The sequence below is a fragment of the Charadrius vociferus genome, unplaced genomic scaffold (genome assembly GCF_000708025.1).
Source record: "Charadrius vociferus isolate BGI_N301 unplaced genomic scaffold, ASM70802v2 scaffold38, whole genome shotgun sequence".
In the NCBI taxonomy this organism is placed as follows: Eukaryota; Metazoa; Chordata; class Aves; order Charadriiformes; family Charadriidae; genus Charadrius; species Charadrius vociferus.
In genome coordinates, this window is record NW_009650176.1 from 4,939,215 (window position 1) to 4,966,734 (window position 27,520).

Below are 27,520 nucleotides of genomic sequence, written 5' to 3' on the forward strand. Positions count from 1 at the left end.
AGATCCTGGCAAAATATGAGTGTTAATTCTCGAGGGAGCTGTCAAATTGCGCGTTGCTTTTGAGGATGGACCAGAGATACAATCATTCTCGCTGTACGATTTTTTTAAGTTTCCACCAACTCCACAGCATTCACAGTCATTCCCATGATATTAATGTTTGATGTATGGAAAAAGTGCCAGACTTTGAAAGGAATGGGATTAAAGTACTAGAAAAAAAAGTCAGTTGCTGTATATTTTGGCTCGTGGTGATAGAGAAAGCTTTCAACATCCTGGCAGTTTTATGATTTTTTTTTTTTATATTTTTTTACAATGCAGAGCTATTTTTACAATGGTGAAGGTATTTTGTGCAGCATTAAACACATTGTGTTTATCTAGAAGAAGTGGGATTTTTGTGATTTCTGTTTCTCAGCCATCAATATATTAATGAATAATTTCTACAAATTAACATGGGTTGACCTTTAAGGGTTTGGCATTTTGGCATTCCAGAGTCATCTGCAGGGTTACTGCCACATCGTTGCTGTCAGTAGACTTGCATCAATTTAGCCTGCAGCTAGTTGGAAAGAACACCTAAAGATGCAGGTGAATTATGTGAAACTTAACCCTCTTGATCCTTCAAAACTTTTTTTTTTTTTATAATAAGCAAAGAAATCTTGTTTCCTCACCTGATTAGGCTCTAATTGAAACCCATTTCCAGATGGTCTTGTTATAGAGTAAGTTCTCACTGGAAAGGACCATCTGCATTGAACAACCAGATTTTGTTGAAACAAGATGGTTTTTTGACTTTTTTCAGTCATTTTTGTAGAGCAGCATTTCAGCTGATCTTCCAGTGTTTCTGCTGTAGGTTAGGGAATGGAAGTGGAGACAAGTGTCTGACTGGAGAGTAAATAAGTGATAGAGAAGGTGGGTGATGTTACAGTGAAGCTTAATGGAACTTGCATGTTTCATTTCATAAATAACTTAAATAGTTCAAATTTTGCTTTCCTTCCACATAAGAAAAAGACCCAAATGCTTTTGGAATTTTTGGGGAAGAACAAATTTGGGAATTTAGAGGTTTCAATGTCAGAAGAAAAAAACTTAAAAATATTAAGTCATAAGGTATTTTTAAGTGCTATAAGTTTTCCATATTTTCATTGTGTTTGTTGTTGCAGGATAGTATCTACATGTTCTTCCTACTAATAATTATGCTTTTCCCCCAAAAAATATGCTGACATGAGGTGATAGTGTTTAAAAAAATCATTTTTTCTTCTTTAGGGGTGGTGTCTTTTGGATGATATTTAGGCTTTCATATTTGGCTTTTTTTTCCCCAATAATTTTAAACGAAATGAAGATGATTTTGTGCAAAGGGAAACTACTTTTCATAACAACTTGACAACCACTGGTTTGACAAACGATTGCTCAAAATTCCAGACATCCCAGATGTGGCAAATTAAGGAATGTGTCTGATATTTTCCAGATAGACTTGTTTACCTCTAAAAATTAAATCATAATAGATTAGGCTAGGAGCACATATATCAGGAGACATAAAGCTGAGCCCAAACAGTCTTGGCCTGTTTTTTTCCAGGTGAATGGCCTGGAAAATCAAGGAAACAAAGGGGTTTGTTCTCTCCACATATTTTCCTTAGGTACTTCAAAACACAGAAACTGTAAATTATATCCATATAGAAATGAATATGCTAATTTTAAACTAACAGGGACCTCGGACTTCCACAAAAAACCTTTGGCACAAAGTAATTAGCAATGTTTAATATGCACAGTAGTTCCTTTCTGTATTTTGCAGACAGCGCGTAGACTCTGAAAACACTCATCAAGAAGATGAAAAGATAATTCCCCATGCCTCGGAATAGTAAATTAATCAAGCGGACACAAAACGCTTACTGGGGCTTTTTCCTCTGATGTGATTTCTTTCCACTCTTTTATCTTGCATCTGACTCATCATTTTCCAGTGTCTTTTGCCCTCCTCTCTAGCCTTAGGATGCCCTTCTGCTTTTCTCTTGGAGTTTAGTTGTTTGTGCAGAGTAGCTGTCGAGCAAGCTGATGCCCACTGCCTCCTTGCTTCTGCTTGGATCTATTTGAGCAGATTTGTGCAGCAATTAGAAATATTTCAATTTTTGTTGAGTTTTGCTTTTAAAAAATTGTTTGAAATGCATATAGGACAATGGAATTCCAATTTCCACCTTCCTTGCATGTGTTATGGCTAAGCATCTTTATATTTGAAATACATAAGCACATGAAAATTCTTTCATTTCTTTTCTCAGACCCAAATAATTATTACCACAGAAGAAATGAAATGACAACTACAGATAACCTTGACTTTAAGCATCACAACTACAAGGAAATGAGGCAGGTAGGCAAAGAGGCTGCTGTGTGACCTCCTGGATGGAGGGTGGGTGGGTGCAGGCTTTTGAGCTCTTACGGAATCTGAATTCTACCCATTAAAAATATTATTAAACATTATGTGCGATGTATTAAAAATATCTTTTTTTCCTGGTTTTAATTTATTATTAAAAATGGTAATCTACTAAAATCCCTGTGTCTTAAATTGTACATCATCTAACCTTAAACAGGTGACACACGACAGAGGGAGTATTTACATGTAACGTGCCATTATTTCACTTTCATTTATATTTGAGCGGTCAATGTTGCAGCGGTTTCTCTTTTCAGATTGGACCCTGACTTAGTTGTCAGACTTCTACTGTATTTCAGTGGTTTTGGATAATCAGAATAAAACAAAAAAAAAAGAATATTAGAAAAGAATAAAAAAATCCTATTAGTATCATTTTAAATCTACCAGCCTTGTTAACCTTGTTTCTTTAACTTCAAACAGGTAACCTAGTTGTTATTTTCGTTGTTGTTGTTTTTAATCTTGCTTCATATCACCACAGACACAGGTGTGGGTTGCGCTAAAGAAATATTTCTGCCTGCTTTCTCTTCAAATATAAAGATAATAAGTTTGGACTTGAAGTGTGTGAATCATTTTCCGTGTGCTGAATTTTCAGTGTATTTATACTGTATGAATCACCGTTCATTTTTATTGAGCAATTGGGTACTGAGTCACACATTTATTTCGGTAGAGATTTCGTGGCCTATATTTCTTAGCACAAAGATTAGACAAGTACAAACTCAGTTGGCATAATTACTGTCAAGAACAATAAAATAAAGTGTATTTTAGATTCTCATTGCAGAAAGACAGGTTGGTCAGGTTCGAAATGTTTTTTGGGGGAAAAAAGCACAGCTTTAAACCAGAACGTTTTCCCACTTTTCATAGAAGCAGAACACTTGCAACTGTGGCTGAGAGCTGGTCAGTTGTGAAGTGTAGTGGGCTGTGCTCTCCCAAGTTCTGGTTTTCTGTGTGTCAAAATACTTAATTTGTTTAGAGCTTATTGGATTCTAATTGGGTTCTGCTGCTGGTAGGCAGAAGGTTGTGGGGTGGGGAGCAATAAGTCCTATATCCCCAAAACTATTTTTTGAACTCCGTAATTTCTTGCCTGAGTATAAAATGGAACAATTACTGTCAATTTCCAGAGTAAATTTTTTTTAATTATTGAATACTGCGCATTATTGTCTGTTTTGGTAGCTATTTCACTGCCAACCATCTTAGAAAAGCGTTGTTCTTTGAAGTTATTTATCATAAACACTGAAGAAGGAGGGGGAGAGAGTGCTCCCCGGGCCATGTTTTGGAAGCATTACGCTACATTACAGTGTGTCGAGTATTTGTGAGAGGGAGGGTTTTTCTCTGTGTCAGATTATTTTAATAGAACTCTCTGTTTAGGAAGGCGAAATTTATAGTACCGATTTTTTTCTCTTAAAAGAGCATTCAAGAGTCTTCTTTCAGTCAATGGGAACACTCGTTGTATCTTACATGCAGAAGTCAGGATTGCCTTGCAGTCCAAAGTATTTACAGGACGCATTCATGCTGTACAGGAAGCTCTTAAAATAACTGACAGATATCCCCAGAAATAGTTTGATGGACACTTGAGTACAACCTTGTTTTTGAAATAACTAACCCAGATCATACCTCTCTTAGGAAATAAGAATGTTAATTTCAAAATCCATTTAACTGGATGTGACTCTTATCTTTGGACAAACCAGACCCCAAGCACCCCTCAAGTCTTGTGTTACTCTCCATGGCCAGCTGTGTTTTTGAACTGATGTAATGATAATGCAGAAAACTGGAGAGCACTGTGTATGTTACCAGTTGAATGAGTTTATTAGAGGGTGAAACAACCAAATGTAGAAGACTAGAGTGATACCTGGCAAGAATCCTAGGTTGCGTGCAACACCAGGTTGACGGTCTCTATCTGATAGTCTCCAAGCTCAAGGAGGAGGTAGTTTCTGGTTTGACTCGCAGCAGAACAAGAAATATGGAGATGTCCACAGAGGATAATGAATAGCCCTAACCTTAAAGGCATTGACTGAGAGGCCTTTTAAGTGTAAATGGGACTTAGGCCTGCATTCAGTACACCTTTTCTGCAAAATGGAGGAACTGGTCCTTCAGAGACCACTTTTGCAAGATGTCTTCAAAGACTGCATGTTGTCTTTTTCCAGGTCACTAATAGGGTAAATAATTGGTAGTGACAAACAGATAGGAACTGTCAAATAAGAATCGCTGGTGAATGCCATTGTGGAAGTGTTGTACAGTCCTGCTGGTTGTTAATAACGCCCTGACTGACTGTTATCATCAATTGCCTTTGGCAAAGCATAAAGAAAACACTGTGCCATTTCAGGCGACCTGTTGTGCCGCTTGTAGGAAACGGGTATGAGAAAAACAAATATGAAATACGTTCATTTTCAGTATTGTATTTACATATAAGCATTTAACTACATTATTACATTCATACTGTTATCAAAAAAGCCATAGTGAAGTCTACTGCAGAGGCCCTAATTCAGGAAAGGTTCTTTGTATGACTCAGAAAATAATCACATGCTTGCAATTAAAGAGATGATGGGGAGTTTACTGAGGCCAATACAAATATTTCCACTGATTGTAATATACTTTGAACTTGGTTCTAGGCATTTCTCTCACTAGTAATGAATTTTTAACTATGTAATGAATACTTTTAACTGCTTTCCTAAATCGATGCTCTGGGTATCCTGCGCTCACTGTAGTGCCAGGCAGGTTAGGAAAGCTTCTGTGCTGCAGCTTGATTTCAGAGACACCCCCAGGAGGACAGGCTCATCTTCCCAATTCCACATCCTGGGGAGCTGCATGGATGCAGCTATAAATCCGTCAGACTTTCCTGCAGTTTGAGGAGTGTCTAAGGAGAGGAATTAGTAAACCCAGAGCTGAGACAGTAACATTATTTATACATTACAGAAACCAGTTTTCAGCCTGATAAAATAGACCTTCTTTTGATGCTGTATCTGTACTCGTTGGCAGAGTGAAAAAAATAATATTTATCTCTATTGGAGAAAAACATAGTGTCTGATCCAATAATAATCCATTTAATTCTCTTGTCAGTAGAATGTAAATCTACATGGTCTGTCAGGCTCTAGTAAGAGGTCCATAGCTCCATATCCATTGATAGTATTTTTGGTTCGTTAAGAGTGGGTTCAGATACGGCAGCTCTTCGCCATGAAGATTTAAGGCAGTTTATCTCAAAAAGCTGGGAAATGACTTGTTTAAACCAAACACTAGAAAATGTAAAACAACATCTTCTGGCTTCTCATATATGTTTCAGCTGAAATAACAAATAATGATATACCCGCTTATGTATGCACAGAACATTAAAAAAATGTTCCATGGAAGTAGCTGGGTGGCTGTAATACCAGCACACTGATGATGACGACAGTGGTGAAAAAATGTAGATGCGAAACTAGACAATATACTGAAAGACTATTTTTCAGACAGTGCCGAATGTCTGAGTTTAGATTTCCAAAAGAAATTATTCCTCATATGTATAAAACCAATGCATGAGATGAACAAATGCACAAAAATAGCGCCTTTTTGGTCTCTTTGCAACATGATTGTAAACAGAAGTGAAGCCTTTTATGAGAGGAATTTGAATGATGGTCTTCCCAATGTGAATTACGTTTCCATTTAGATTTGCTAAATGATGGCGTGGGAATCGGACACGTCTACTTATTGCATTTTTTAAATCATCAGTCATGTTATCATCCAATATTTCTAAATGAACACTGTGTGAGCAGAGAGTTTTGTTATGCTACAATATTCCTTCTTCAATAATGCATACACCCTTGTTTATGAAAAGATTGTCTAATTAATAGTCCCTAGGGTTCCAATTTAAAGCCTTTATGTCTTTCTTTAGTGCATTGCAATGAAAAAGAAAAAATTGAGACAGATAAATAATTGTCATTTAAAGCTATTTGCAATAAGTTCTTATTATTAACACACAAATTTTCAGTCTTGTTAGTAAATTTTAGCATTCACCTGAAACGTCACAGGAAAGTGTTTGTGGGACAGTTTAGACCTGGCTAACATCTGTGTAACTCCGTCGGTTTAAACAGAATTGTACCCTTAACCATGACCTTCCCGAGGCACTTCAGTAAGCACTAAGGCCATTTGATTATATTTTGACTATGTCATGCAGTATCTGCAGAAACAGTGAATAGAATAGATTTTGATGGGAGGAATGTCTTCAGCCGGGCTGTTGGCATTGCCATTATTAATTCTATTTCTTTGCTGAAACTTGGTAAGCAATTTCCGAGGAATCTGTTATTTACTGAAGGAGTACATCCTGCTGTGTTTATGGAGTCATCCAGATTATATCTATTTTGCTATTTCGGCCACATCAGTGCTTCCTTAACTAATAATTTTCCCATGTGAGATTTCACATTGTGACACAAGAAGGGTGGGCTTGGTCTCTACTTCAGCAGAGGCAGGTGTAATCAGAATTCACTGGGGAAATTGTGTTTAAATTGATTATAACCTTCTCCCTTTGTGGTTTTGTGTTGGGGTTTTTTTGCTTTGGTTTGTTTGTTTGGGTTTTTTGGTTTGTTTTTTTTTTGTTTGTTTTTTTTTTAATTAAGTTGCTGCTGCGTAGGGCAAAGGGGAGAGAAATCTCCTTTACTGGGCAGAGTGTGTCTGTGGCAACCTGTAATGTATATGCATCTCCATGCCACTAACACCCTGGGTCATTTCAAATCACTTAACTATAGACTCATAGAATGGTTTGGGTTGGAAGCGACCTTGAAGATCACTGAGTTCCACCTCCCTGCCCTGGGCAGGGACACCTCCCACCAGCCCAGGTTGCTCCAAGCCCCGTCCAACCTGGCCTTGAACACCTCCAGGGATGGGGCAGCCACAGCTTCTCTGGGCAACAAAATATAGTAAATCACAGAGTGTGTAGAAGGACGTTTTAAGGTGTCTAATTACCCTGTATTCCATAATGCTTTGAAAATGTGTTTTACTGCCTCTGGGTAATGTAGTAGTAATGTTTTTGCTGTTTTCATTCCTTTTGGACTTCCCCCTGAAGTCCTTAGTTTTGTGATAATATTGCAAATACATCTCATGTAAGAAAGATCTTAAAACCTCACCTACGCTGTGGTGTTTCAGCAGACACTATTCAGCTTGTTCCAGCTGAACAAACATTATGTTGTCCAGTAGAAGAGCTGTAATTCATGAACTAAACATAAAGGTTTTACAACTAAGCAATAATCTGAAAAGAAAATGAAGAGGTTTTGCCGCAACCGATTTGGAATGAAATAATTGAGAATGGTTCTATTTTGATGCTGCACTGTCTAACTATATGTCATTTTTTTTGTTGGCAGTTGATGAAAACTGTGAATAAAATGTGCCCGAATATCACACGAATTTACAATATTGGAAAAAGCAACCAAGGACTAAAGCTGTATGCTGTTGAGATTTCTGACAACCCAGGAGAACACGAAGTTGGTTAGGATTCAGGCTAACTAAATCTGTTGAAGGGTGTTGGGGTCTGGCTTTTTTTTTTTTTTTATCCCCATTCTCTGTATCTGCAGTAATTATCACTGATGGAATTATATTCACAGCAGCAAAGATTTCAAATGTGTGTGGGAGGAACTTCAGCGCTACATTTCTAAATTGGGAAGAGGAGGGTGAGCGCAAATAGAAGGCATTTTGAATGCGGGATCAAATTCTTTAATGATAATGAGTTTTATTCTTTACAGTAACAAAATAAAAGTGAATTTTAGTACAGAGAAATGGATTTTAGTTGTGGGGATTTATGTAGCTTTGGATAGAAATTTGCCTTTTTTATATGGGGGGAATGCATTGCAAGCAAGGACAGGTCAAATCTCCCAAATGATCTTTCACTGGTGAGTGCTGGCATACAATTTCCTACAGTGATATAATTCTTCAGAATGGGAAGTCATTCAGTCTTTGGTCCTTCTGTGGAGAAAAATAAATATCTCTCTATGATAGTGCCTGGGGCACCCATTGGAATACAGACATCTTGTGCTTTCCCACATCCATAAATACCCCAATATGTGTTCTTCCCACCCAAGGAAGAATGCTGCAATGCGCTCCTAAGACACCTCTGTACTTTGCCATAAGGGATGGAGCACAATAGATGTAACCTCTCAGTAGGCTTGGGCTGATCTTAAACTGCAGTCTTGGAATCTCAAATGTTAACTCCACAATCTAATCTGCCTTTGTCACTTATCTATGTTTGAGGGCCCTGCAGAGAACATGCAAGGAGTGTATCATGGGCCAGGCAAGCTGGGAGGGTGGATCCAGACACAAACCATAGCTTGGCCAGTCGGGGTCTGTCCTGTTGATGTTCACGAAGTATTATTCTTAGAAGGGGCAATTAAACAGCTGGCACCATTCCTAATCATCTCTGAAGTATTTTGTAGCTGAGTGCAAGGATTGCGGCATTCAGGATAACCTTGACAAATACATGTGAACGCGTTTTTTTGTTAGTGAAGAAAAAGCATTCGTGAAGTCAGAGATCAATTATGCACAGTTACTGACTGTTATCTTTTATGAACCTTACCATCTGTCCCACTGAACTACCAGCAATATATATTTCATGTTATTTTTAGGCTATCAGAACTTTTAAAATCTACCTGTAACATGCTGAAATTGTGAGTGTAATTAAAAATCTCTTTAATAGAAAATCATCTTTGGAGGTTTCATACAGTGTCTTTAGATATCCCTGATACCTAAGCCTGTTCTGAAATAGCACCAGAATGTAATTATTTGTTTCTGTAAAGTTACATTTTCACCTATTATTTGTTCAGTTAAGGCATTTCTTCAGCCCTCTTTAAGTGAAATGTTGTTGATGGGCATCAATGATATTTGCTGCTCTGACTACACTTCTGTCCTCTGTGTTTTCAATAGGTGAACCAGAATTTCGGTACATTGCAGGAGCTCACGGGAACGAAGTGCTTGGTCGTGAGCTAATCCTTTTGTTAATGCAGTTCATGTGTCAGGAATACCTGGCTGGGAACCCGCGCATTGTACATCTCATTGAGGATACCAGGATCCACCTCCTGCCCTCAGTCAACCCAGATGGATATGACAAGGCATATAAGGCGGTAATATGATTGTGAATATATCAAGGAGTTATTTTAGTTGTACTAGATTAATGAAACATGCTCCTGTTGTCATTATTTTTATTTCAAAGGTCATATTTTGCAAGCAATAAAAATAAACAAATCAAAAAATAAGCACATTGAAGCAGATATAAGCCAATAACACTTAAGAAATAGTATTCTGTGTGACATTGGCTAACAGGAGGATGTGTATGGAAAGAAGGGTCACTAAGAGTGCCAGAACAAACCATACTGAGGTGTATAGATCAATGGGAATACCATTATGGAAAATGGAAAATTCATGCAGCCTGTTTCTCATGAGAAACCAAGCTAAACACGTGAAAATTTGCATTCCTCTGCAGCTGAAATTTAATAGTGTGTCTTTAAGGAGAGCACAATGTGTTGGGCATCGTAATAATTCAGTCTGGAAGAAGACAGACACCGGGAGGAAAAATTGCAGGGGATGGTCAAACGCACTGGAAAATCATCCAGGGCAGTCTGTAGAAGACTGGAACACAAAAGTTGCACTCACAGCCATGAAAGGGGATATACGCCATCTCCATTGGAACCCAGGGGAAAGACAGTCTTAAATAGAAACCTTGAAAACAAAACAGAACATTTTGGCTAACCCCAAGTAATTCTTCATAAGTTTTGCTTCAACTCGTTGAAGGTTTCATACAAAATGAAAAAAAGCCAGTTATTCATTTCAGTTAATTAAATAATTCATCCTTCCGTTTCTCTGTACAGAATTATCTCTGACACATCCCCAACACTTTGCTGAGGGTTCACAGGTTGTTGTATTCTGAATGAACATTCATCTTTTTTCTTTTTATTTTTCTTTCTTTTTTTTTTCTTTTTTCTTTTTTTTTCTTTTTTTTTTTCTTTCTTCTTTTTTCTTTTTAAATCTAAGGGTTCAGAATTAGGGGGCTGGTCTTTAGGACGATGGACTCAGGACGGCATTGACATCAACAATAATTTCCCTGATTTAAACTCTTTGCTCTGGGAGTCAGAAGATCAGAAGAAGAGTAAAAGAAAAGTTCCGAACCATCACATTCCGATCCCTGACTGGTACCTGTCTGAAAATGCCACCGTGAGTAAGACCAGAGAGAAGGGGACACAAAGGCTGGGGCAGGCTGAAAGATTGAGCTCAAGACATTAGTAACTTGCAGGTGAAGTTACATACCTGGTCCAAGCTACTTGTCCAGGCTTTCTTCTTAGTCAATGGAAATAATAGTGCACCACAAAAGTACCATTCACCCCTGTATGGTCAAGGCAGTTCCCTTGGGAAGGGAACCACTTCCCGGAGGATCCATTTCTCCCAGGGCTATTGCAAGAACCTGAAGGACTCAATACCCAACTTTTAGGCAGCAACAGGCAGACAAAGGGAAACCCACCGCAGGGCTCAGTCCTGTGAATCCGGCTTCTCCCTAGTTTTGCAGTGTAGATGAGCTCTTTGCAAACCCAGTCGCCGTACAGAATTCTCCTGAGGTTTTTGTGATGTTTTTATTTGAGATTACACAGCAAACACTGAGGCATATGCAAAACCAATGCAGTGGCTTATGCTAAAGTCATTTATTGCATCGTTGTGCCAGAAATTTAACTTATTTTTGCGTGGCCTTTTAATTATAATGGCAACTGTTTATAGTGGCTGAGATTCCCCCAGCTTGAGGGGAAGACACTTAACTGTGGCAGTGCTGTGGGCTTTAGAAATATTTCTGTGTTGAAAATCCTTTCTTTTGAAAACTCATTTCAGCCAGTGGCAGTGGGAGCAGTGTCACAGTCTGACATCTCTGTTGGTTGCTGCTCTTGGCCTCGCTCTACATAGATGTTCCTGCTGCAGAAATTACTAACACTAGGGTTTTGTTAGTTTTTATGGGTTGTTGGTGACCTCCAAGCACAGCTGGCAGGCACGGTGATTTAAAGAAGCCCTTCTCCTCGGCCACATCCCTTGTTCTGCCTACTCACTCCATGCTAAGAAACATGTGGCGGGACTCCTGCGTCTGGTCTACCTTTGAAACAAGATCATCAAATTTCACAGGCTGAATCAAAGCTGCTGTTTCTTTTCCTCCCAGGTGGCAGTTGAGACCCGGGCAATAATAGCATGGATGGAAAAAATCCCTTTTGTGCTGGGTGGCAACTTGCAGGGAGGAGAGCTGGTGGTGGCGTACCCCTATGATATGGTACGATCGATGTGGAAAACCCAGGACTACACACCTACCCCAGACGACCACGTCTTCCGCTGGCTTGCGTATTCCTATGCCTCCACTCACCGCCTGATGACAGATGCGAGGAGGAGAGCGTGTCACACAGAGGATTTCCAAAAGGAGGATGGCACTGTTAACGGGGCCTCCTGGCACACCGTGGCTGGAAGTAAGTGACTGTAGAAACTGCAATTAGTGTTCCCTTGCTAAATATGCTAACGCCATCACTGCCTGGTGTACATCGCAGTGGCGATGGTGGTAAAACATGTGCATTAAGAGGAGAATTTCCCCATCTGGAAGTCTCTTCACTGCATTTCGTAAGGTATCACAGGGTTGAAGGAGGTGGCGTCACCGATACCTGGTGACCGTTTTATTTACCACTGAGGTTTCCAAAAGTGCATGTGCAATGCGCTAGTTTTATGGATTCTATACATTCAGATATACATTTATCAGGACAAAACCAACCCAGTCCAAACCCACAACCTGTCAGCCTTTGCCGTCTCGGAGGATGGCAACAAAAGTGCTGCCCAAAAGTAGAGGTAACGGACGTTAGAGCCCAAGCAGCGACTCCCAAACCCGTCTGGGAGCCTGGGGAGAGACCAGTGGCCCTCGGATTAAAAAAAAAAATCATTATTTCAGCCGCCTGTTCACTGAACTCAGTTGCAGATCAGCCCCCACTCACATTCACTTCGAGTTTTAAAAACATGCCACAAAAAGCTGCTGCCTGCCTGCCACTGTCCTATTGTTTAAAATACACTTAATTGCTCTTAAACTTTGCATGGGCTCTATTGGCATTTCTGCTGCCAGAGTGAATTACAGATTGCATCGTTCACCACACACCCAATCCTGTGGCCCTGTCAAGGAGTGCGAAGGGGAAGCTGTGTCCTGTAGTGCAGACAAAGCATCGATTTCCAGGAAAGCCTAATTAGAAACACATTTTTAACAGCAACAGGCGCGGTTATCGCTATGGGTGACTTCGAGCAGGCTCAGAACAGGCACTCTGCTCATTCGTCACAGTTCTGCTCAAAAGCTTTGTTTTTTTATAAGGACATCAGTTAGACAATGTATTCTATGAAATTAAGAAACGAGCTGTACATCTGCTGTCACAATGACAATGTGAAGAACAACGGGAATAACTACAGCAGTGATGGCAAACAGATGCAAGTGAACGTCCGTGCGGACCGCCTTTTATTGGGGCTGGCTCCTGTTTGTAACTTTCAGGTAGTTGCACTGCATAAACATTTCTAAATTTTGGACACAACTTTTATGGCTTTTACATTGGCCCATGTAAAGTTACTGCTGGCCAGCCTTTAAAGGCTGGAGCCAAGAATTAACTTTTCTTTTCAAATATTTTTTCAGGAGGTTAAAAAGTGCTGGGTGAATTCGGGGCGGGGGGCGGGGGAGATTGAACTGCTGTAGATCTCAAGGCCAATGCCTGACAATACATTTCTACGCGTTTCTGCAAATGCTAAAAAAAACCTCTGAATGCTAACTCGGATGCTTAATTATCTAATTAATGAGTTTAATTTTCCTAAGTGCTATAAGAAACATGATTATGAATTGATTCAGAAAAGATGACATTGACCATGTCACTAACAGCTGTCACACTAAGTTATATTAAGTAATGATGTACAATGTAGATGTTGAATAGTATCTTGATTTCTTAGTAACAATTGCATCTTGGATTTGGTTCATCTGATTTGTTTTATTGCTTTATGATGTTTCTCATTATACTTTACATCCTGATCTCTTCCATTATAATAAGCCTTCCGCTATAAATAGTTGCCATTATATTTAAAAGGCCATGCAAAAGTAAAAACATTCCTCTTACTCTCAATACTTTACACCTTGGACTCCGGACTAAGCGTCAAAAGATGTGGTTTCCGTTTGAGCTCAACCTCCAACCTGCAGGGTGGTTTTAGACCTCTTCTGTACATAGGCAAATGGAAGAGAATGATTTGTATTGCAGAGAGAGATATTCCTGCTTATTGCAGGAATCTTATCTCCTGTTTTGCAGCTGATAGTCAACCAGTGGCACCTTGTGTTGTAAAGGGTTGGCAAATATGATTCTTGATTTGGAGACAGATTTCCCCTACGTTTTTTCACTCTATAATTCCATGACTATTCAGATGCAGTTGTATAGCTCACTCCACTTTTTCTCTTTATTTACCTTTTAGATCGCCACCTAACACTTCCTTCTCCTAAAACCCTGCTTGCTTAATGTCTGACCTGAAGGTGAGGCCCCAATACATTCCTTGCAGAAAGCTGTCCCCCCTGTCCTTTTGGGTGGGTGGCAGGTCCTTGCTGTACCCCAAACTGAAGGTGCCCATCCTCTCTCTCCTCACCCACCTCCTGCCTATCCTTGCAGCGATCATCCATATAAACCTTTCACTGCTCATGCCGTGGGAAAATGTATAAGGGATTTTTCTAATACCTTTTCAGCACCAGAGAGACCTCCACACGCCTTTGAAACCCAGCCGTACTATTTCCTGCGCGTGTTTTGGGCTGCCCTGAATGCAAGTTCTTCAGCAATTTTACAGAAAAGGTTTCTGCACTGGGTGAACTGCACAAAGGCAAAAAACAGATGAATTTCATTTTATTTCCAGTGTTTTCAAGGCTGGATTTGCATCTTTCAGACGCTACGTGGAGGGTTGCTCTTGGCAACGTTAAGCCATTTTCTTAAATACATGTATTAAAACTGAGCAATTACTGTGTATTGCAAAACATTTCACAATAGATTAATCAGGATACGATACAGTATGAGAGGGGAAAATAATTGTGGCTGTTTCTCAAGTGGAGAGGAAGCACATTTATGCAGAGTAGCATATGCCACTGTCTGATATTTAGGCTTTCCCCATCAACAAAAGTGAAAAGCTTAACATCTGTATTAAATAATCCTCCTGCTCTGCATCCAGAAGGCACTGAGAGCTCCTTAAATACTTGACTACTGCTCTATGGTAATTGGACATTACTAGGGTTGGTTTTTTTAACTCCTTTCAATCAGAAGGACCTGGTGAATTCACTTCCTTCTAAACTTTGCCATTTTAAAATATAACGATTAATTATCATTAAAAAACATTTAAAGACTTATTATTTTTTTTCAAAATGCAGATGGATAATTAAGAAATGAAGCTCCTATCATTTCCTCCTCTAGTGTTCACGTACCGTATCATGTTATCTGCGTGATTGTGGAGAACTAATAAATGGAATTTTCCAATTGAAAATAATTGCAAGATCAGGAGAGAAACCTGGAAAATGGAAATATTTGAGATCTGTATGTAAACACAGTCTTCCTTAGTGCTTAAGCCCTTTGGAAAGTGTTCTCTGTAACGTAGACTTAAACTGCAGCTCCATAGAGGTCAGAGGCACTGAGGTTCCCGGGTTTTGCTTAGGACATATTTCTGATGGAAATCCCTATTGCAGAGCAGCGGTACAGATTCCAGCCCTCTGGAAAGCCGTAACAGGGAGCAAACAGAATAGATCCTTTCATTCCCGACACGCTAACAGGCACCATATATAACTTACAAGAACTTCTACTACCTTGATTTTTCTGGCTTTCCTATCATTTAGATTACTTACCTGGGAAAACACTTAGACTGAGAAACGTTTTCATCAACTGTTCTGCTGAATCATCTTTACATGACAATCACTGAGTGCCTGTTACTCTGTGACCTCGCATTTAGAGTTGTATAAATTCGGTTAATGGCCTCACATCCATGCAAGCTAACGTAGACCATCCCATTCCTGCCCAGGGCAATCATGACTGAGAGCTGCTCCAAGGGAACACGTCCAGGATTAGTGAAGTTTAGTGCTTTCTTAAAAGCAAAGCACAAGTGTTTTGCCATAGAGACCTCTCCTAACACCTGCCTGGTGCGAGAAGGGACACAAAGCTGGTGAGGGGTCTACAACCACAGGTCTTATGAGGAGCGGCTGAGGGCACTGGGGGTGTTCAGCCTGGAGAAGAGGAGGCTGAGGGGAGACCTTCTCGCTCTCTACAGCTCCCTGACAGGAGGGGGTAGCGAGGGGGGGTCGGTCTCTTCTCCCAAGTAACAGGGGGTAGAACAAGAGGAAATGGCCTCAAGTTGTGCCAGGGGAGGATTAGATTGGATATTAGGAAAAATTTAGCTACCAAAAGGGTTGTCAAGCGCTGGAACAGGCTGCCCAGGGAAATGGTGGAGTCACCATCCCTGGAGGTATTTAAAAAGCATGTAGTCGTGGTGCTGAGGGACGTGGGTTAGTGGTGGTTTTGGCAGTGTTAGGTTGATGGTTGGACTCAATGGTCTTAGAGGTCTTTCACGACCTGAACGATTCTATGGTTCTATGATTCTATCTTCTCCATCAATATCAGAGAAACTTTATCTGGAATGAGTTCAATTTTTTTTTTGTTTGTTTATTTTCTACTAAATCTCTATTTCCTTTTAAGTTTTGTGACAACAGAAGGGCACTGCTTTTTGCAGCAGAGGAATTGGGAAGTGGTGCTGGGCTGACACGGTGGCCCGTGGTGTCATGGTATGGTTCTGAGTCCTCTGTTTTGAAAGTGTTGATGGGACACTGTCTTTAGCAAGCCTTGTTTTGTTAAATGCATAGCTGTGAACTTACTCTGGTGCTTTACTACAAGACACATGGCATTTCCAAAATACTTTTGCCCTGCCACATCTGCAGACTAAGCCAGCTAGAAAAAATACCCAGTTTGTGTTTAAATAATTGATATCACTTTACATAAAATAATCAGATCTGATCAATAGATTGAAAGAGGATATAAAATGGTTTCCTTTTTTTTTTTTTTGTCTCCTATCGACAGGCATAAATGACTTCAGTTATCTGCACACAAACTGCTTTGAGCTGTCCATCTACGTTGGCTGTGACAAGTATCCCCACGAGAGCGAGCTGCCCGAAGAATGGGAAAACAACCGCGAGTCCCTGATTGTTTTTATGGAACAGGTATGCGACAGAAGAATAACTTCTGAATAACTTGATGACTCTTTCAGATTGAGAGGGAGTTTAAGGTTTCTGATATCTTCCTTGCATCGCTAATTACATTATTATTTTTGTTTGTGATAGAAACCTTGCCTATAAGCAATACCAGCGTGCCACTTCAGCCAGGATGTTTTAACTTTGGAGGAAGAAACAATGAAGCTTGTTAAAATTTGACTTGAGTGCAGAGCTTGCTAGAAGTGACTGCCAGAAGAAAAACCCTTACGTCTGCTGCTTTAGCTGCTTCGTTTTGTCTCTTTTGTCTCTTGAATTTGATGCCTCGGGAGTTCTAACAGAATTTGTCAGCTGGTTCAGAAGTAGCTAATGCCTGGAAGGCTGACACTGGGTTAATAATGATATTTCAAAATTGTGTGAATGACAAAGTAGGAATAGCATACACTTAATTCACACATGGAATTAATCATTTGTTGTGTCTTCCTAATGATCGCACTGTTCATTGCTGTGCAATATATATTTCTTTGTTTATTCTCTCAATAGGTCCATCGGGGTATCAAAGGCATAGTAAAAGATGTGCACGGAAAAGGAATCCCAAATGCTGTTATTTCAGTAGAAGGTGTTAACCACGACATTCGCACAGGTAAAAAAAACCCACCAAACACCAATCAGCGAACCAAAACTAAAAACAACCAAAAAACCCCAAAATATCACTGCAAATGAACAGATTTATGGTTTAAAAACAAAATGCAGAACCTCATTGCAACTTTGAACTCTTTTCTGAGAAAAGCCAGCAGATGCGCGCAGTCCAAGGAGCGTGTCGCAGGAGTGGCACATGAGGAGGGAGTCCCTTCTTTCCACTGCGCAGCTGTGTAGACAAGAACAGCACTATGGCTTTCCTCTCTGCCTCTTTCCAACTCTGCTGAAGTATTGAGCAAAGAGCCTTTTACCTGCCCCAAAATCAATAGCCTGAGTAAGGCTGTCTCTAAAGAACTCTTATTGCTTCTTTTCTCATGTAAAGGTAGTGCAAATCTAACCCAGAATAATTATAGCACTGGAAAAACAAGCGTGTAGGTAACACCTTGGTGGGCAAAGAGTGTTTCTCGGGCTGTTAACAGTTATAGGGCTGTGAATGTGTTGGAGATGTGATTTAGAGCTGTGTCCAGAGGAGGAACAGCTGGTGCAGGGAAGGGGGAGTTTCGCAACACGAAGAGTCTCCTGCAAAACGTCACAGCTTTATAAAAGGTCATACACTTCTCTATCACAGCCTGTACCAGAGTCCAAAGAAAGAGGCACATTTCTGTGTGATTTTTTTGCAATAAAGTATAATTAATTTAATTTCACATAATGTTCAGAGACATTTTTATCAATATTTTGGTAAGTTTCATATGATTTCGGTATACATTATGTAATGAAACCCAAAGATTTTGAAGTAGCATTTAGTAATTTTTAATAACATTATTCTAAGCTAAGCATAATCCTGGTATTACACCTCTCCAGCCTCATTCCTGGCTGCCTGCTCAGTAGAGAAATTTGAGTTTTAGTTGTTACATGCACTGGGTGTGCAGCACTATGGCTAACTTTCCTGGAGAGTCTTTTGTAGGGAACAGAGCATTAGGATAGATTTTTACTGTATATTTAAATTAGTAAAATTTGCCACATCTAAGTGTAAATATGACACTTAATTGTAACAAAGGTCTGTCCTATCAAGCTCAAAGAGTGTTCCTCTTAACTGAGTTGTTTATGGAGTCATCTGACAGTTTTAATTTATAATAATACTATGTTCATATTTTTATGCACTGTTAGTTTATCTAAGAAGACATGGCAATTCTTTTCCAGACCCAATAGGAAGAGATAGATGCAGTCTGCCTCCAGCCTGCTCCCGCTGGAGCCAATTCTTTTAGCAAACCTATTATTTACTAAATTTATCTGTATTTTTAATTGTGTTTCTCTTACCATCTGCTCTGAAATTTTTTACCTACTGCATTTAATCTGATTTTCAAAAAAAAAAAACCAACAACCTTTTAGTCTGGTATTAAATTATGGGTAATGACAGCTGACAGAAATACTAATGTCTACTTGTAAATGGAGAGGAGGTAAAGTGCATCCTGCTAACAGTTTAATATCCAGCTCTGCAGTAGTTTCCCGGCGGTGTGTGAATGTGTAGATGTTTTTCTGGTCGTGTGTGCAGGGTTGTGATGAACTGCCTGTTAAATGTGTCAGAAAAATGTGGGTCAGTTTTGAAGTCCAGGGGCTAAAGCCAACCTCTGAGCAGGGATGCGTTCACAGCCATGCATGGGGTGATACAAAGCCTTTTGCCAGCCCTGTAGTATCACCAGAGCATTTACAGCTAAAAATGAGCCCTCAGGGGTAAATCCAAGAAACCTGGGCAGCTTTATGCTTTGCGTTTTGGTTAAGGTGCCAATGGACACAATAATAAGGGTGAACTGAATAAAGAGCTTCTAAGAGAGCCCTTCCAAAAACTGCCTGAGTCCTGAGGAACAGAAAATCTGGACCTCGATCATCAGTCCAGGCAGGGTCAAACTAGCTGGAAGAAAAACCTGAGTAAGCTGAGCAAGAACTAACCCGAATGGGTGTGCTTCCCGCGCACAACTTCACAGGCTATAGTTGATACTGCAGTTTTGCTAACACTCGCTGTTTGCAAACGTGTGTTTTATTTTACCGACCCCTAAATTAAACCCCTATTTCTTTAAACAGAGGCTAGCTAGTCTGGTCTTTTCCCAAATATAATATTTTTATGCAAACCATCTTTAGTTTTTGCAACACACTGCATTGCAAGCAACCCAAGGCTGGTGAGAGTAAGGCTGTCAGTTCTCATCAGTGCTAAAAAAAAACCCCAAACCCTCTTCATAGAAGAGATGTTGCATTTCTATTTATATAGAGAATTGCGTATTTGAATATGCACTCTCATTCCACAGTGGGTTTTCCCAGGACAGAGCACAAAACTAATTTTAGATATTAGTGTTTCACCATTTTCAGTCCACAGCTAAGCATGCTTCCTAGTTAAAATAATATTTAAAAAGACATCGAAACCCCTCCTTATGTACATATGGGTAACCTGAAATAATATATGGGATAAAAGCGGAGAACAGAAAGTCCTAATTCAACAAGGTGTTAAAATACATCTTGCTTTACACATGAGTAGTTTATTTGATTACAGGGGCTCTGTTCATGCATTTACAGGTAAATGAGTGGTTAAGTACCCTGAAAAATTATAGTTTATAGGAAAATTAGTGTAATGAAACTCAATGTAAGATTTTACAGAAGGGGATACTCACTTAGATCTCTAAGTGTGTTGACATTATGCATTTACATGCTTTGCATACCAAATAGCACCAAAACGCATGTGTCCAGGAGGTCTGGCCAGGATGGTGAGTGCGATGTGGGTACCTCACTGGGGCTCCTCTTGATTGCTTGGTCACAATTAATTTGGGGAAGGTCTTTTATACCCCTCAGGAATCACCAACAATTACAAGGTGACCCTTTGCCTCAGGATCTTCCTGACTTCAACTGGCAAAAATCTTAGGCCAAACTGAAGCCTGTTGTCCCTTTTTCACCATTTGGAAAATGCGTTTGAGGTATGTTTTGTTGTAGGTTTGGCGGGACGAGGAGGGATGGGGGGCAGCCTCGTTGATGCCATCCCAGTGCGAAGATGCAGGGTTGCTGCCTGTGGTGCCATCTTATCCGTGTGCAGGCATTCCCGTATTCTCATAAACAGCACCTTCTTCAAGGAGAAAGAGCCCCTGTCCTGAAAACCATCTCTTTTCCTACCAGGAGCTGATGGGGATTACTGGCGTCTTCTCAACCCCGGGGAATACGTGGTGGGCGTGAAAGCAGAGGGCTACACCGCCGCTACCAAGACCTGCGAAGTCGGCTATGACATGGGAGCTACCCGGTGCGACTTCACCATCTCCAAAACCAACCTGGCGAGAATCAAGGAGATCATGAAGAAGTTCGGGAAGCAGCCGATCAGCCTGTCCATGCGGCGGCTCAGGCAGAGGGCTCGGCAGTGGCGGCAGCAGCGATAGACCTCAACCCAGCAGCCCACGGCATCCACGAGCTCTGCTTCTCTCAGCCTGGCGGTAGTCGTAGTGAGAGTTACATAGCCCACCTCTTCATACATATTTCCCTGCACGAGGCCTTTCTGTTAGTGGAGCTGGATGAATAAGTTGGATGAAAGTTTGGCGAAAGATGGGAAACAACATGCAAGCTGAACCAAAATAAGCCCCAGGTTTGGGGGGAGAGGCAGGAAGAATGTAGAAAGATGTTTTGAGTTAACCTGGAATGAAATTTTTTTCTCTTGTTGGGTTATTTAATCCTTTGTAAATCTGTTTTCTTTAAAAATAGAGAAAATGAGAAAAAAAAAGATATAAAGGAGAAGTGTTGTTTTGAATGAAAAACTGAAAAATGTTGTTTCTAAAGTATAAAATCGGTATAGTTTTGCAATTCAAAAAAGTTTTGACACTCTTTATGTTTTACTCTCAGACAGGAGGAAAGCTGAGAGGAGACAACTTCTGTTGAATATCATTAAAATTTATGTCAAAGGTTCAGTCCCCCTTTCCCCGAAATCCCACTTTGAGACAAGAACTATTACATTGGGGGAGAAAAGCTGAAACGAATAACCACCTTAGCTTTCCTGCTTGGGTTGTTTATATTTAAGGATGTCTTGTGATTCCAGGGTTTAATGCCAGGAGTGCTTTCTCCTCTGGCTTTTCAAGGCTGTGTTTTTGAACCAAACCTAAGGAAAAGGGCATGGGATAAGGACAACTGCAGCCCCGTGGGACAGCACCTCTTCCCCAGCCTGGGAGAAGTGCTTGAAAAAAAGCTTTTCTTGTGGATACAGCCGGTCGTATCATGGGTATGAGAGGAGAGGCTTGGTCATTGATAAGTGCGTAGTTCACAAACCCACTGATAGCATCTTTTTTCTTGATTTTTGGCCTGCCTGTAAGTGCCTTTTGTGCTCGTGCACACCTTGCGCCACTGTCTTCTACGACGTGCAAGGGATTTTGTATTCCTCTGCATGGTCTGCTCATCTCGCCACTGCAGCTGCTGCTGCTTTTCTGGCCTTACACCTCTATGGGAGCAGGATTTGTGCTTTAGCATTGGCTTTTAAGTAACCAAATTGTACAGCAGGGTAGGATTGAGGTTCAGGAAAGATGCAGATCAGATCTAGGAAAGAATGAACTTAAATAAACACTGGACAAAGTATCAGCTGGTAAAAATCAACTTTGCTCCCTTAGCTTCAATGGTATGACCTTAATTATACCAAATGAAGGGACAGCTGTAGGATTTTAGCCAGTCAAAAGTCTGTCGCTAAATAAACATCTCTTAATAGGCTTGGTAGAAAGACTGCGGCTTACACTTCCAAATACAATTCTATTTAAAACATTTATAATTGCTATTACAGTTTTGCCTATTTGATACGATTCTTGGAAAAGACGTTCACCAACATATCATTCAAAACTGAGGAAAAATAAACTGCAAGTAGAAAACTTAGTGTAAAAATACCACATGCCATCTGTATTAAATCTTTTTTTTCTTGTCAATGAATCTTGTAAACACATAAAAGGCAAAAGATTGCAGAATGGATAATATAATCATGAACCCTTACATAATAAATGGTTGTATTCTTAAATTTCTTAGACAATTCGAGCCCCTGCTTGTTCTGCAGATACCATTCAATAACAGCAACGTATTTGGCAGCAAGGGCTCAAAGAAAATAGAAGAGCACATATATGATTTTTATAACTGAAATTATGGAACTCCAGCTCCCAGTCTACATCATTTAAATTAAGTAATAGAGGTAAACAAATAATCCAATCATTACATTAGCATTTGGAATTATATTTTACTTATTTCAATCTATTTACCACCCTTACGTTTTATATGTCATATATTTTTGTATAGCAAATATAATAGCAACTTGTCAAGCAGGGGTTTTGGCAGCTGAGAGGGGATCAATGATGACTTTGTGCAGGTAGCTACGTGAAATAATTTTGGAATAAGAAGTTATGACAACAGACAATTTGTTAGCAGATTAATAGGGCTTTTTCATTGGCATATGTAGATTTTGTTACCACCACAACAGGTCAGGGCCATATGTGGTTTTTTGTGTTATGAACTGGTGGAGTTTCTTAGGTGGCTTCTCTCTGGAGTCCCACGAAGGTTACCCAGACATCTTACTGGGGGTGGTTGGCATGCACAGGTAAACGAGGAACTAATTAGCCAAATTTAAACCATTCTGATAATCGTCATGAAGGTGGAAAGCACAATCTTAGTCCTGGCAGGTTGGTTGTTTCTACCTTGAAATAATATTTCAGGCTCATTTGAAACTTTACAAACCTAGAGGTCCCTATGCTTTGTTCTCAGGTATGAGATTAACTCAAGGAGAAGTGAAGTTTTGTTTGATAGCAAAAATTGGATTTGATGGGAAATTCTTCGATGTCTAATAGCTAAAATTAGATGGACTCTGATTGCTGAAGATCTCAGTAACGTTAGATGCTGAAGACTGTGGCCTTGGTGTTCTTTACTGGTCATGACTAGTGCTTACACATACTTGGGCACAGCAGAACTATGACTAATGCAGGTGACTTTACTCCATTTTAGTCCAGGCATTACTAAATAAATGGCCTAATAGCTGTCAAGTGTACTTGTCTGTGCGATTATTTGTTGATTGTCCAGCACCTCTCCACTGGAAAACACTCAAGTTCAGAAGAATTTTACTAGGAACTTCAGATGTGTGAATATTATGTGCTGAGATGAGATGCTTATGTCTGCCCTGAATATAATGAGACTGAGCTGATGTGTGCTCTATTTACTGCTGCAGTTATGAACTCGGGAGTTAAAATGTTCATTTTCTTTGCAATACATAGCACCACTATTTAACCTTTAGATAGATCCAAACCACAAACCAATAAATCTGGATACCAGTGTTTTCCATTTATCTACCTTTTCCATGTCTTTAGAACTGGTAATTTTTTCAAAATTCTGTGCTTTTAATCTCTTTTCCTTTTAGTGTTGTAGAAAAATAGGCAACACTACAGAAATGACAGGAAATAAAATGAGGATGGGTATGATCTTTTTATAATTACAAATCCATTTTAATAGCTACTTATACGAGGACTTTACTAAACTTCGATCACCCCTGATATAAAAGGAAAAAATACAATCCCTTCCAAGTAATAAGAAATTCAGCTGCACAATCTCAACCACACAGTAAAGGTTAAACAAATAGAAGGTTAAAACAGGACATATTCCGCTCTCCTTGATAATACCAGCCATCAGTCTTCTGCTCCTGCGCAGAGCCCATAAAATACAGTGGGAGCTGGCTGGCTTTTCCTTGACTATCCATGTCATGCTATCCAGCTATTCATCTTTTATCTGTTTAATTATCATATCGCAGTTTCTCTCATCCATCTTAGTACCTACAAGTACGCCAACCTCTCAAAGACAAATCTTCATATCTGCAAATCAGCTTGGGAATGCTGAAGCCAATATAACTGTATCTACTAAAACTATATCTACTTACACATGTTGGTATGAGTGTAGTGAATCTTGGTAATCTCTAACCCAAATTTAATCTGCTGGCACCAGAAGACTGTTAGGAATACCTGAATATCCCTTATACCAGGACGTCGAGCTCTGTGTGGGTAAAACACACTGGTAAAAATGAATGTAAATGAAGTTATTGACTATGCTGGTGAAGAAATGCAATTTTTCGTTGGATATTTTAAGCCTGTCGCATATTTTCAGCTTCCGTCACCAACTATTTTCCCTTCTTTTATCCATGTATAGTTGCTTTTTTTTCCTCTAACTTCAGCTCATTATTTTCAGTGAATATGTGACATCTTCCCAAAGCGTGGATTTCAGCAGCCAGTGACGGAGTTGTACAGCCAGATTTACTCGCATCTTTTATCATGCTGTGGTAGGCGGTTGACCTTTTTGAGAAACACCGAAACAGATATGAGTTAACTTGAAATAGAATACAAGTGGTTTCGCACCAATGACTTTCACTAGTTAACCTTTAAAAATTGGCATATAGTGTATTTGCTATGGGTCTGAAAATGCCTCAGTTTGGAGGCAAATGTACCTCTTTACCACTTATCTTTGTAATCGATCTCTGTGTGAATTCAGTCATAATACCATAAGCCTGAGGGAGGAAGTATAAAAGCACATATAATTCATATAAATTATGGTAGCATCACCTCCTGCTTCAGTGTACTGCTGTGCCGGCGTGGACACACCGCAGGACGAACAGCTTTGTGTACAGCTGCCAACAGAGCCCAAAGAAGCTCTGTTTCACACTCACTAAGAGAAGACAACTTTCCAAATGTTGTTTTCCTCTCTTACTGGAGCAGTTACATACAAAGGAGGAGGGTCAGTGATTTTTGCAGCTGATTTTATGGATGATTTTAGTATCCCTTTTGCCTCTGCTTCTTTGTGCTATCATAGTGGAAAGCAGTTTTCTCAGTCCTTTTCAGTCCTTAATAAATGATTATGAATGCTTTTTGGCTTCAGGTGATTGACTTATAGAAGTTTTAGATCTTTATTCTGGTATTTTCTTAATTTTCCAAGTTGAAATCACATCTGTACACTTAGTTTAATGTGCTTCCTAGTCTTTAATTTCTTTTTAAAGGTCATTTAGGTTGAGATGGCTTTTTTTTTATTTCCCTGTAACACTATAATATGATTTTTGAGCCGCAAAATTTATGTTCAATTAAGCCATCACGGTGAATGCAATCTTGTGCCTGCAACAGCAAATCACTAAGTAACTGTTCTCTGCCATCTTCCACTGATCTAATCACCATTTTACAGCGTGCACAGCCAGCTTATATCTAGGTGAGACTTACAAACCCACCAAGTCCACTTTCAGATTTGCAGGACGATTTGTTGATGAGTTGTTGTGGTAGCTTCTCTCTTCTCTTAACGACAAGTTACCCAATTTTACTTTCATGGAGATTTGGATTACTGTTTCACATGAAAATTTGAAACACTGCTCTCATGCTCGTTTTCTGTTCCTTGCTCATTTGGCAGGAAAAAAAAAAAAAGGACATATTTATGCCTTCTATAAATTTCAGAGATGCTGTATTGACTGTACAATTTTTGGTACAGCATTTCAACTCATAACTACCTGAAATAAATACGTTTATCAGTAAAAATTGCCAAGGATGGGATTTTTGCAAAGCCCTTGAAAAAAGTTTAGGCAGTGGACATAAAAGTACTTTATAGCTGCATGTTTACATACTTAATCTGCCTTTTCGGTTATATGAGGGGCCTTTAATCATCTGCTGCAGTGCCTGACTCAGAGAGGTTAACTCCATCTTCCCCTCCCCTGTGTCTGGTGGTTTGTACAGGCTGGATTAAACAATATCCCCCACAGTTTTCTGCTTGACTCTGCTAAACTGGGTAACTCAGCTAAACTCTGCTAACTCCCCGTTAGCCAGGCTCCCAGATGAAGATCCAACCTTCATCTGTGAAGGTCATGGGAGCACGGCCGGAATGCCAGCACCACATCTGGAGATGGCGCTTGGGTTCTCCAGGTACATCAGCACTTCTGAAAGTGGCTTTTTTTCTCATGGGCTGTTCCATGAGAAAGAGATGCAAAAAAAAAAAAAAAACCTAACAAAACCAACACTTTGCTTTTTGAAAGCAAAATAAGCAAGATAAATCCTCCTCTGCAAGTTTAAAATAACTTTTATGACTGGTAATACCAAATCATAGTTATGAACAGAAAGGTTTCTCTTTTCATTTGAATGCTTTTCCATTCCAAATCCTTACTGTATATTCTGAAATGCTGATGTTGTTTAGAGAAAGCAGTTAATAATAATTCCCACCTATTATTATACGAAGTAATATCAGCCACCTGATATTTTAATTATTCTAGTCATTAATTCCACTTAATGTGCAGCAGCTGCTTTCTAGAATCAATACACCACTTATGTCAACAGCACAATCACTCATTAACTCTGTGCTGTCCCAAGAGCAACAAAAAGGAGCATTCAGAGTAAACCGTCATTTAAAGATCTAACAAAATTCAGCCGGCCTTATTGCCAGCAAGTAAAAATATCAAAAATGGAATTACTTTTTGTGGTTTAGATGTGACAGAAATTCAATACCTGGGTTAACAAGGATCAATGGCAGCATAATCTCACTTGAATAGACATGAGGGATTTAAATTTGAGATCTGTTTCTTACCATGAGGGTCTGGATCTGATTACATGGCTTCGGGGTTTTTTTTTTTAATGTAAAAGGTGTTAAAATCACATTCCTATTCATTATAGTTTTGTGAGTCCTCTAACGCCCAGGTGAATGGAATCATTCATTTGGTTGTCCCCTCCTGGCATGCCACAGCTCTAACCCAGGTCGGTGACCAGCTGCTGGTGGCTCCCAGGTCGGAGCAGGCTCTCACAAGCACAACTGGTAGATTCACAGTATAATCTGGAAAGGAGTGGAAAGTGAATGGAAAACCAGGCTCTGCTTCTATGATCTACCCTGTAGCTGCCTAAATGCAAAAGTTTATTTTTCTATATTGGGCTAATGAATGGCACATAGCACCACTGTAATGAACATCATGGCTTCTGGGAACATTTCAACCCCCTATAGCTTCACTGAAGGACTAAAACCATCGAGTCAACAGCTCCACCAGAAAAAAAAAGAGTAAGCTGTTAAATCTACCTATTCAGCTTAATTCTAAACAGTTTTGCTATTGTTATTTATATCATAATTTTAAAATATGTTGCTCGAGTAACAGAACTTTAGAGTTATTCTTCAGAGACATATGGTATCTGGTTTTACTGAAATTTCACAGCAGTGTTTCCTTGCACACTTTGTACCACTTTTGCCCTAAGAAGGTCATCGAGGATCAATTTAATGACTCTGAATCACTGTAAATGTGA

General features: G+C 39.7%; 1 protein-coding gene across 1 annotated transcript in view; it reads left to right on the top strand.

Annotated features, from left to right (window-relative positions):
• The window catches only part of CPXM2 (carboxypeptidase X (M14 family), member 2), a 76,527-nt gene extending 55,874 nt beyond the window's left edge, over window positions 1–20,653 (top strand). Inside the window, exons 6-13 of the mRNA XM_009892729.1 lie at window positions 2,256–2,344; window positions 7,729–7,852; window positions 9,281–9,477; window positions 10,385–10,564; window positions 11,547–11,844; window positions 16,477–16,616; window positions 17,148–17,247; window positions 20,400–20,653. Coding sequence (XP_009891031.1) covers window positions 2,256–2,344; window positions 7,729–7,852; window positions 9,281–9,477; window positions 10,385–10,564; window positions 11,547–11,844; window positions 16,477–16,616; window positions 17,148–17,247; window positions 20,400–20,653 — 1,382 coding nt within the window. The remainder of the gene's footprint in view (window positions 1–2,255; window positions 2,345–7,728; window positions 7,853–9,280; window positions 9,478–10,384; window positions 10,565–11,546; window positions 11,845–16,476; window positions 16,617–17,147; window positions 17,248–20,399) is intronic.
• Window positions 20,654–27,520: the final 6,867 nt, after the last annotated feature.